Consider the following 12,158-nt stretch of genomic DNA (forward strand, 5'->3'; position numbering starts at 1 on the left):
ACAAATTTACAAATTGAACTTTGCCTTTGAAATGAAACAAATCCATTGAAAACGGTACGTGGCTTTTATGTTCCTGGAAATTTTCAGTTAATGAAATGCCTATTTGAATGAAGAAAAATAAATGCTCTTATGTATCTATGTCCTGCTTTTGAATTTTAATATATGTCCTGCTTTTGAATTTTAATATGAATATGGGTATGGGACCCGTTATCCAGAATGCTTGGGACCTCGGGTTTTCTGGAATAATTGATCTTTCCATAAATTGGATCTGTATACTTTGTCTACTAGAAAATCCTGTAAACATTAAATAAACCCAATAGGCTGGTTTTGCTTCCAATTAATTATATCTTAGTTGGGATCAAGTACAAGGCACTGTTTTATTATTACAGAGAAAAAGGTAATCATTTTTAAAAATTTAGATTATTTGGATAAAATGGAGTCTGTGGGAAACGGCCTTTCCGTAATGCTGGATAATGGGTAACGGATCCCATAGCAGTAATGACCAAAGGCCAGGAACAAAGTAGAAGCCAGATTCTTGTAAATCAACCTGAGCACAGACGTATGACCAAAAAGGTTCAAGAAGGGGAGGCTGTAACGCAGAACTTGCTGCTCAGGAGTATTTATTTGTACAACATGTTTTAAGCAACAAAGGGCTTACTAGACTCATAACATGTGGACTATGCACGGCTAGTTTTGCATTGTAGGCCTTTTCTTGTGCATTTTCTACTTCACCTTCATGGCTTGCATTTGACCTTTGCATTATTCAGTATTGTCATTGGCAAAGCCCATTTCAGTTTCATTTGCAGTTTCACAGTGTAGTGTGGCATTCCCTTTAATCTCGATATATAATATTATATGAACAGAAACATTCATGCTTTCTATTGACCTCCTTTTCGCATAGGCTGTGTAGCATCCTTCCCCTGGGATTATGACCAGTTGGTAAGGTCTTTACATGGCCTCTTTTCCTAATGCACCACGTGAGAATAACTTCATAGAAAATCAGACAAACTGAAACAGAATCAAACAGAATCCCTTGCTTAAAGAGAGAGTTATTTTTTTCTTCTTACTGAACTGTTTGTTTGTTGTTTCTTAACCATGCTGATCACTGCCATTGCTACAGTTAAACTTATAGGCCTCTCCTTTTGCCATTAGTACATGACTGGGGCCTTTACCATATAAAACCTAAAAGCAGCCAAATATCCTGTAAAGAACCCATGGACTTGATGTCTGGACTTGTGGGGGAAAAACTTGATCACACCAAAATTGATACTTTTTGAATGAATCTTGAATGTTTTTGTCCAAAAATTGGAATTTAAAAATAGTTTGAATTTTAAAAATACATATGGCATGTATTAGCTGCAGATTTTTTACATTTAAGTTTTTTAATTTCGATTGTAGTTTTTCACTGTAAAAAAAGTCAAGTTGTGGGGGGGGGAAAAACTTGATCTCAAACATTAAAAAAATCAGCTTAGCAAATAAGGCCAGCAACATGTTAGTACATTACTATGATGAGCCTTTAGCAGAGCCAGCATATCATTTAAGGTAACCCACACAATTTAAAGTGGTCATACAAGGGTTGAAGTTGGCATAGATTTGTATGGGCCCATACACAAAGGCATTTTTGTTGTACATTTTCCATGTGTTTGAGATGCAGGTTAGAGAGCACCTAAGCCAATTGATTTTGTTTTATTCTGCCTGGTTGTACCCACCACCATAGCGTTTTATTTTTTGTAAAGGCAACATGTTTTCTTTGTACTATTTGTAATTTAAATATAGGGTTTAAATGATTTGCAAATCATCCCATTCTCTTTTGTGAGAGTTTATGGGCAGATACAACTGGGGAATCCAGAAAACTTCTGAGCAGTGCTATATTTTCCTAGAGTCTAACATTTTCCCCGACATTTTAACTAAGTGGCACATTTATTAAAGCTGAAAGCTGTGTCAATTCTTACGACTGTGTTTGACTACACTGAACCATTTGTTCTATCCTAGAAATTAATTTGTTAAATTAGGAATTAACGAGCAGTACAGGTCAGAGCAAGATAAGCAGCAAGGGAAATAAAAACAGCAATCAATTGACCCTTTAGTGTCAGGTAAGGTACAAGATTCCCGGTGATGCCTATCAGTAAATCAAATTGTTGCATGCATTGTTCTGAAAGCTGGCTGGAAAAAGCCAATCACTGATTGGTTGCTGTGGGTTACTACCCATGGACAGATTTGTGCAGTGTAAATAAATGAGCCCCTATCTGTCTTTATAAAGTGTTCTGTTGACCCTTAGCTTATTTAACTATGTGAAAAGCACAGAAAGCATAGCATGCCATAAAATGCAAAGTCCAACATGTGGTTCATCAGAGCGTTCTCATATTCAGGATAAGCTCAGACTTGTACCCTGTATTTGAAAGCAAGTTCCACAGTAACACTACTGCCTTGATTGGCTGTAAGGGCAGCCCTTAATATCTAATAGCACAGTCACAAGCAAGTGTATGTGTTTACCAGTGTTTATGTAATGATTCATATAAGCATTTAAGCCTAAACAAGAAGCAGGAAGCCTGCCAATGAAACCATCTGGATGAGCTAATTCTGTCTGCTTGTGTCAGACACTCATATTGTGCTTGCTATGAGCTTGGGCTGTTTAGTCTCTGTACCAAACATTGACGGTTCTCACCTTTGTTTTCTTGACCTTGTAACCTGTTAGTAAAAATGGCCAAAATTAAAGAGCTTATATTACAAGAGGTATCAGTCATCTCCCAGTTGTGATTATTCATTCATCTAATGGTGGCCATACATGGGTCAATAAAAGCGGCAGACAGATTGAGTCAGCATGTATGAGCCTCCTACGGGTCTACCCAACCAATATCTAGCCGAAAATAGGGTAGATGTCAGGCAGGTTTAAAAATCCCATCAGGGTACACTCCTTTTCCCCTGATTTATAGTTTTATATATTGAAAGCAAATGGAATTTTAATGAACTTTTCAACACACACTATTTACAAAATATAAGTGGTTTTAAAAGGTTTTAAAATTATTTAAATCAGCTGGATTCTGCTTTATTTTTCTGGAATCAGAACCAGCAATGCTGAGAATGTAAACAGACAAACATGCACTATTAACTTAATTTTTTAAATATATATTTGTAAGTTGTTTCATATCATTGTTTCTGGGTGGAGGACCCCTTTAATAAACTAACTGTTGCCTTCTGTAAAAGCAAATGCACAGTTTATAGAGGTTCTTCCTGCCAAGTGTATAGTGTTTCCAGAATGTACAGAACTGAGGAGAAATTCAATCTGTTTAGGGAAGTCTGTATTTTTGATTTAACCAAATATTGATGTTAGCAGGAAATATATTACAGACGTTGGCAAATCTGTCTCCTATCTTAGAGATTTTTCCAGTTTGTCTTTTTGTGGTATTGACTTCCATATCATATATACTGAGCTCTCGCATGTTCACAGCTTATACGTGATAACAGATGATGTGGTTCAGGAGCTAGGAACATATTTAATCTGTGTGCTGAGGCATATTGTTAAAGCTCTTCTTGCAACATGTAACACGTTAGAATTTCCATCCATTTTTTCTCCCTGAATTTTGCTGCCTTTGTTCTTTGCAGAATGTGAGCCGATTGAAGCCATTGCTAAGTTTGACTACATTGGAAGATCTGCCAGAGAGCTGTCGTTTAAAAAAGGGGCTTCACTTCTCTTGTATCATCGTGCATCCGAAGACTGGTGGGAAGGAAGGCACAATGGGATCGATGGCTTGGTACCCCACCAGTACATTGTGGTGCAAGACATGTATGTCACATTAGCAGAGGAAGCTGCACTGTATGTTACTTTATGTGTAATGTTTTTGTAGTACAGATACATGTCTACAAATATTGTGTACGGTCTAATTTATTAAATTATTTGGGAAAATTTAAATATCTAGTAAGCATTGTTCAGAAAGCATCATTTTCGTTAGGGTTAGAGTCTCTGTTATAGTTAATACAATTCACTATCACTTTATTTTATAAGATACACATTATGTATAAAACAACTTAATAAACCTTCAAGCAGCTAATAAGAAATACATGGCCCCCCCTTGATTAACATGTGCATCTAGGACAGACACAGGGGTAGTGACTTGCTGCAGAACATCCATTTATGTATGTGTATAAAATCAATGTACCTCACTTAGGCTTATAGCACCCAGGGCATTTTCTGCATTGGTAAAACAACCTCTTCTGTCTTCCATTGCTTTTATTGGAAACCTGACAAGTGGGGCTTTGTCCAAAACATGCATTATATAGAGTGCCACAGTCCAAATGCAGACATTTCTCTTTAGCCATTTGCTAGTTCTTGTTTACATAGCTGAGGAATGTGGTTTATGAATGTTATTTCTCTCTTATTTAAATATATTTTCACCTAGTGGATTCTTAAGTTTTTCTGCCTCTGCTTCTTTTTGTAAGGGATGATACATTCTCAGATACACTGAGTCAGAAAGCAGACAGCGAGGCAAGCAGTGAACCTGTAACAGAAGATAAGTCATCATCAAAAGATCTGACCTCTCCATCTGACCGTCACCCTGATTTCTATTTAGCCCGGTAAGTCTGGCTTCTATGCCTGTGTAAAGCCAGCTATAAAAAGGAATAGGACATGATGGGCCTGAGTAAAAGTTTTCAGTTCCCTGGATTTATCATGCCTTAAAAATAAGAAATAACTGCTGAATTACTGGCAAATATTAGCCAGCAGATGTTTTTCTTTTGTACTGGTAATAATGCTGATAATAAGGGGATACAACATGACCAATGCCCTCAATGCATTATTGGTGAAAACTTTGCACTGTGGTTACTGAGAAGTGCAGCATGTGTGAGAGATGACAGTTTTAGTAATGCTAGCCACATTGCCCTGTACAACCCCTGATCTGACATTGCTCTTTGGTATTACCAAAGTTACCCTGTAAAGGTAGCAATGCAAATTCATAGTGTTATTGCATTAAGTCAGAAGAGACATACGCTTTAAAGGGCACAAAGCTGGTACTGAAAGCCAAATCTGATCATGTTTCCAAGTGGAAAAATATAAATAATGAACCAGTGCACACCCTGCACTGTACATAATAATGTAAATAACAACGTAAAGCTCGTACATCTGTGGAGCCACTTGAAAACTGTCTATCTTTGCCTTATTATAGAGTATTGTTTTGTTCATAGGCTAATGCGTTACAATTTATAAATTAAATCACAGGATATAGTTATGTAGGATCCTCACATCTCCTGACCCTGTTTTTTTAGCTATCTGATACTCTGCAAGCACATAACTATAGTGACAAAGCCTATGTAGATATGGAGATCCTAACTATGTTGAACTGCCAAAACTCAATTTGTATTTCAAGACTGGATCTACTTCTACTGAAGTGTATATGCTATTTACATAAATATGCATGCACCTTCTTAATAGTACTTTATGTTGTTCTCTCTATTAAAGGCAAAGGCGAAGAGTTGAACCTCCTCCTTCTTCTCGTCGTTCGGGCAGGACAAGTGACAGCCACTGTCCTGTGCACCCTACCCAGTCTGGCAAATCGGTCAGCAATCACACTTCAATGGAAATTGGAACATCCAATATGAACCTGTCAAGTCATTGCAGCCCACGCGCTCTTTTGCAGAATCGCAACTTAAACACTGACAGTCCAGAACGTCGACGCAAACCCGGTCACGGCAGCCTGACCAACATCAGTAGACATGATTCTTTAAAAAAGATAGATAGCCCACCAATAAGAAGATCCACATCATCAGGGCAATATACAAGTTTTAATGATCACAAACCTCTTGACCCAGAAACTATTGCTCAGGTATGTAGAGGGAATTATTAATCATGATCCAAAGTATTTCAGCACTCATGCTCTAATGCTGGACATCATGCTTCCAAAATCTGTGAATGTTGTCTGTGTTTCCAGTCCAACAAATGGCATTCTTGTGTACTGTACAACTTCCTCTATAATTTATTATTGTCTTGTACATTGCTGTGCATTTTAGGTTTGGCAACAAAACATAGATTAGGTTTTTAGCATGAAATTATGTAAGTACCTGTCTTATATACATTATCTGTCTGTCATCTGTCCTATAATTTATCTTTTGATGGAACATTTTAATGTAAAAATAGGCATCTTATGCAAAAGCTATATTTGATATTGTTATCTAGAATTATACAGCTTTACCAATTTTATATTGCTCTGTACTAGGGATGCACGGAATCCACTATTTTGGATTCAGCCAAACCCCCGAATCCTTCGTGAAAGATTCGGCCGAATACCGAACCGAATCCAAACCCTAATTTGCATATGCAAATTAGGGGTGGGAAGGGGGAAAATGTTTTACTTGCTTGTTTTCTGACAAAAAGTCACGTGATTTCCCTCCCCGCCCCTAATTTGCATATGCAAATTAGGGTTCGGCCTGGTAGAAGGATTCGGCCGAATCATACTGAAAAAAGCCGAATCCTGGATTCGGTGCATCCCTACTCTGTACACCAAATGTTTCTGCACATGGGGAGTGCCTGCCCTCTAGTTTGGTGCCTGGGGCATAGGATTTACATGGTTTTCAGAAGGACACAAGAAGTTGACCTCAATCCAGAAGCAACCACTGAATCACACATTTCATATAGATTAATAAATCCATATAATTTATGTAAGCTTTCTCATTTATTGACAAGTAATTTTTTGGGGAAGACTGGATCACGTCGTGCAGTACCCTACAAAAAGTTGTAAATCTCCAGAAACTTTCATAAGTGATACTTTTACTGTACTACATACTATATTGGATACATCAGCTCATTATGCTGCCCTTTTAACCCTTGTAACTGCTGTCCAAACTCTAATGTTAGCATGAGATTTTTTCAGCAGTTTTACCCAGCATGCACATAGAAGTGTATGCAAAATAAACCGAGAGAGAAAATCAAAAGAATAAAACAACTTCACTATTTCTATTGGTGTGTTTTAAACACATATAGTATGTACAACAGTGGTGTTATATTTGTTAAATACCCTGCATGGCTTCACTTCAAGTTAATTATCACTTTGAGTTTAAAGAGTCAGACTCTCTCTTGTCTGTACAGCTTATGCCCAAAAACAGGTTGTAACACAGTACCATAAATACAAGGACGCAGTTAAAATTGGCATTTTATTTGTAGGTCTGGAACTTTTCCCAAAGAATATGTTTTTGTGCTCACATTTTAAGAATAAATTAGATTACAGATGACACGGGTTGCATGCCCCCTGCTATCAGATCTGTTGTCTGTAGTCTTAGAGTGTGGAGCAAAGTCCTTTACCTTTCTCTGAATTAAAAGCTGCCTACATTTGGCAGCACTGTACACAGGAGGGCAATATCTAGGTAACCCCTAAACCAAGCTTGCACATCATTCAAAAACTTGGGCTAGAGAAACACAAAGCAGGAACCTTAACCACAAAACATTACAACTAGTGTGACTATAGCACCTTAAGCCTTACTCTCATAGGAATGATGTGGAGAAACGCATTTAACTGTAATGTGACCCATCAAACAGTCAAGCCAGTCAGACTTTGTTCATAAAACACACCATAATAAAATTGTATTAGGATCATCTGTAAAGAGAAAAGCACTCAAAAGAAATGGAGTTGAAATGATTAACAAATAATTCTAATCACTTTACTAAGTCGACAAAGTCATTCCCGCTGGAATAAAGACACGTAGAATAAAAATCCAATCTTGCATTTACTTATTTGCAATTAACGCTGCAGTTACAGTCTTGCCTTTGGTTTCATGGTTGCTAAAACAAGCTGTTTTATAAAGTCTTATATTTCCTCCTAATTCCTTCTAATCACTGGAGGGTGCCAATTTGTCAGGAACCTTTCAGTGTTTATAATTACTAACCTCAGAGCCCGGGCTGGTGCTCCCAAAACTGGATACTATGCTAATGAATGCAGCCATACAATTCTGCACCAGTTAGTGAATGGCAAACATTTTGCTACAGCTTTTACCCATGTTGTGAAGGGTGGCAAATGTGACTCAATCACAGTGTATAGTGCAATGGGTGAACTTACGCCAGAATCGGGTGTACATTAGCCTTAACGTGTTCTGTATAACATTTTTCTGTGCACATTTAAGCATTGTGTGCTGGACTGATTTATAATATATGAGCCCTGTAATTATCCTTCCGTCAATAAATATGCTGTATCCTGGAAAGAATAAATTATCCTTTGTTTTATGTATATGTTCTTTGCAAGGGCATGTTGGCTAGTGTTTATGTTCTTTGTTCTTAAGCAGGATATTGAAGAGACCATGAACACAGCCCTGAATGACCTCCGAGAGCTTGAGCGTCAAAGTTCTGCCAAACATGCTCCAGACGTTGTGCTGGATACACTAGATCAAGTGAAGAACTGTCCTTCCACCGCATCGTCCACAGAATCCCTGAGCCCACTACACAATATCCTACTAAAGAATGCTGAGCCTCAAATCCGCCGCAGCACCAGTACTTCTAGTGACCCAATGAGTACATTTAAGCCCATGGTGACACCCAGGATGGGCGTCCAGCTGAAACCTCCTGCATTAAGGCCAAAACCCATTGTTCTTCCAAAGACTAACCCTGGAATAGGGCCATCTCAAACTGCACAAGGGCCCGCAGACAAATCCTGCACAATGTGACCTTATGTTACAATTCTTTGGATCAAGGAGTGAGGAACATGTTAGTAATTGGAGTTGCCATGCTTTTATAGTTAGTAGTGTCAAACCTCTGTAAATACACTAGGGCATTTAGAAACCAACTGGACTGTTTAAATGTGCGGTTTACAAGCTTAGAGACACATAGATATTACTTGAAGATTTAATGCTGCACAATTTGTATAGAATGCAAGATAGATCACAGATGGCTTCCCACTTATAAAATATATCAAAGATTGCCATTGCTTATGCATATATTTCAACAGGTTTGAAACATAGATATGTGGTTTTATTTTACAACTCATAGTGAGTATGGAATCTGTAGCTGTCTATCCGGTTTGAGGGTTAACCTGAAAAGCTAATTGTGGTTTGGTAACACCTCTTCTTAACATTCCTCTGGGGCCTTACTGCTCAGCCTATACATTTCAAAGTAGCCATCGGCTCACTGCAAACAAATCCGAATCTGGGGAAAATAAGGAAAGCTGCAAGCTTTTGTATTGGGTAATGAAGATGTTGATATCCATTATCTAATATAATGTAACTGTGTATGTTTCTCATTGTCTGAAAAAGATGCTTCTTGCAACTAGGATGAGGTCCATGTGTATAAGGTATATGCTGCATGTACAATTTGCATAGGATGTAAGGTACCTCTGTATTTTTATATTGATAGCTATACAAAGAGGAACAAATTCACACTGTACAGGGAAGAGCAAATACTTCCTAAGCATGTTCTTTGCCTTGAAGATGGCAAAAGCAGAAAATAATTTTCTAGTTGCTCATCCTTTGGAGATTGCTCACTACTAGAGAGCCGAAATAATGCAGTCACAGTATTAGAAGTGAATCTCCTGCCAGCATGGCTGGCTGTATTGCCATTGTTATATTTATATATATATATTGCAGTTTTATTATATATTTTATCTGTTTTGACTATATATCGAGTTGAATTAAGAGAGCAGATTTACCGAAGGTTTATTCTTTCTCCAAATATGTCAGGGCACATATTAACAAGCAGTGTAGAATACAAATGCTAGTATTCATTTTAGTAATTTGTGTAGCACATGCCTTAAGGTTCAATGGCCTTGCATTGTTTTGATGGCTGAGAAACATACATTGGTACCATATGTATGTAATTTTTGTTACTGTGTCTTACAAGACTTTTTAAGACTTTCTTTCTTGTATACATGTTTTTGAGATGTACAACATGAAACTTGTGTATTATTATAAACAAAGTACCCCATGTTGCAAAATATTAGGATATTAGAAGTCATCTGTGAGCTCCATGACCTGTTATTCTTATATTTTACACGGGGTACTTTATATATATATATATATATATATATATATATATATATATATATATACACACAAACACTTTGCGTACACCAAGTCACTGAACCACTCGATTATTTTTAATTTTCACAATTTTAATGGTTCAAATGTTGCAAGTTAAAGCATATGCAAGAGGATTTTAATGTTTTTATGTTTTATGATTAGGATGCCATGGCCCAAATAAGCAGGTTTTGCCCTCTCTGGGACACAGTCCAATACCTGAATCCTGTACAGTTCACAAACAGTTCTGTGTAGCTTAGATTTAAACCACATTTGTGTAAAAAAATTTACAGGGGGCAGTTTGCTGTAAAAATCTAAATAGAGGACAAGTAAAAAGAAATAAAAGTCTGCTGGTTGTTTGTAATACAGTTGTGCAGTTCACCAGCCCTACTGTAATACTGACTATGACATGGAAACACCACGAACATTAACCAGCCTAGTGTCTCCATTTACGATAGTCAACCCATGGCTCTTCAACTATCACATCAATGAGACTCCCAGCATAAAGTGACCAGATCACGTGTCTGATTTGTCTCTGGTTTACATATTAGTTCTATACCTCTTCCCTGCAGCCTCGAGCCTTTCATTTAAGCTGAGCCCAGTAAAAACAAAGTAGGAACAAACTGGAATGACCTGCAGTCAAGTTATTCAATTGCAAGCCTAACCTGGTACTGTTCTTTCTTATGATCGGACGTGTCATAGTGTATACATCTTCAGAAACAGTTGGGAATTAGTGTATTTAAATTATTGTTATGGATTGCATTATACTTATATTAGATTTAGTGTAGCACAAGAATATATTCGAAAAAGTGTAACTGCTGAATGGGCTTCAAGTTTTGTGTGTAGTTTGATGGTTCTAGGTAGGAAGAGTACTGCCGGTGGATATCTGCGATGGGATGCAGATGTTTGCAACCCAGGCCGGTGCTGGGCAATCCTGTGCTACTTGCTCTCACAATTCCCAGGAATGAGGAAGCTCATGCACAGTGTATTGGCCTTTTACTGTCCGCTTGATGAACTGCAGTACTGTAGTGTTCTTTTCTGTTGACTGTTAACTATTTGTGTCAGTGTACATCTGTAGTATGTACATGTGAAAGTGCCTTTAATCTTTTAGAGGAACTTCAGATTTTTAATTTCTGAGTTTTACATTTCCATCGCATTCAGTTGCATTCTCAGAGATAATAAAAAACACACGTTTAAAAAGAAAAGCTAAAAAAAAAGATGTATTGTTAATCTGTTGTGATGATGCACTTTTATGTAAAGTACTGTACATTTTGGCATGTACCATTGCAGGCTTCAGTATCCATCCAGGTTTGTTCCTCTGTAGTACTTCTTTATAATAAAGGATATAGTTATGCCAGCCCCTGTCTGATTTCTCTGATTTGTGTTAGCTAGTGTGGGCAGCAGGCATTTTGTTCTAGCAATACTGCAATGTTGGTGCTTAAATCCACATGGACACGGTCTTTCACCGCAAAACTCTTAAACCAAATCTCTTTAATGAATAACAAATCCTACACATTTGTATTTTAAAGCACTGAACTCAGTGTTCGCTTTTTCACTGTGACATTGGTTTATATTAGACAAAAACTGCAGCAATAACAACTTTAAGTTTTACGGGTAAGTATGTACCACTTTGCAAACTGTTTGGGAGTGTTTCTGGCTAATAGTATAACGTCCAGGCCTCCTTTCCCTGCCTTTACCTCTTCAGCCACACCAAACACCCAAACCATTCTCTTCCTACTTCACTAGAGCTTATGACAAGGGGTAGGGGAGGTAGAATGATACAGTAGACCCCACAGTGTTATATTGACCCTGTAAACAAAAAGAACACCAAGAGCCCCAATAGTGTAATATGTATTGGTAAGGGTTAATGAAATAAGAGTAGATAACATATACTCACAAACCAGGGTTACCAATAGGCAACCACTGTAAAGGCAGGTGGGGAGATTGTCCTGACCCCACTCAGGATTAAGAAGTCGCTCTCTGTAGATAGAAAAAAGGTATCAACCCTCCACCCAGGGTGGATTTAGTATTGTATAAAAAGAACAGAGGCTCCACAAAGAATAAAACGAGTTAAAAAACAAAAACTTGGTAATCAGAGGAGGCAGTAGTGGACTTACCTCCTCCAAGCAGAAACAAAACGACTGTAATTAAGCAGTCAAAATTTCTAAACATAA

At 37.6% G+C, this 12,158-nt stretch overlaps 1 protein-coding gene across 4 annotated transcripts in view; it reads left to right on the top strand.

Moving 5' to 3' along the window:
- LOC108711074 (SLIT-ROBO Rho GTPase-activating protein 1) overlaps positions 1-11,341 on the top strand; it is a 106,531-nt gene extending 95,190 nt beyond the window's left edge. For 2 of the 4 annotated variants that reach the window (XM_018252407.2, XM_018252409.2), the window contains exons 19-22: positions 3,604-3,784; positions 4,438-4,572; positions 5,453-5,816; positions 8,260-11,341. In XM_018252407.2, the coding sequence (XP_018107896.1) occupies positions 3,604-3,784; positions 4,438-4,572; positions 5,453-5,816; positions 8,260-8,640 (1,061 nt within the window). In that variant the 3' untranslated portion in view covers positions 8,641-11,341. The remainder of the gene's footprint in view (positions 1-3,603; positions 3,785-4,437; positions 4,573-5,452; positions 5,817-8,259) is intronic. The other 2 variants (XM_018252408.2, XM_018252410.2) reach the window with 1 other exon arrangement.
- Positions 11,342-12,158: the final 817 nt, after the last annotated feature.

Source organism: Xenopus laevis, chromosome 3L (assembly GCF_017654675.1).
Source record: "Xenopus laevis strain J_2021 chromosome 3L, Xenopus_laevis_v10.1, whole genome shotgun sequence".
NCBI lineage: Eukaryota > Metazoa > Chordata > Amphibia > Anura > Pipidae > Xenopus > Xenopus laevis.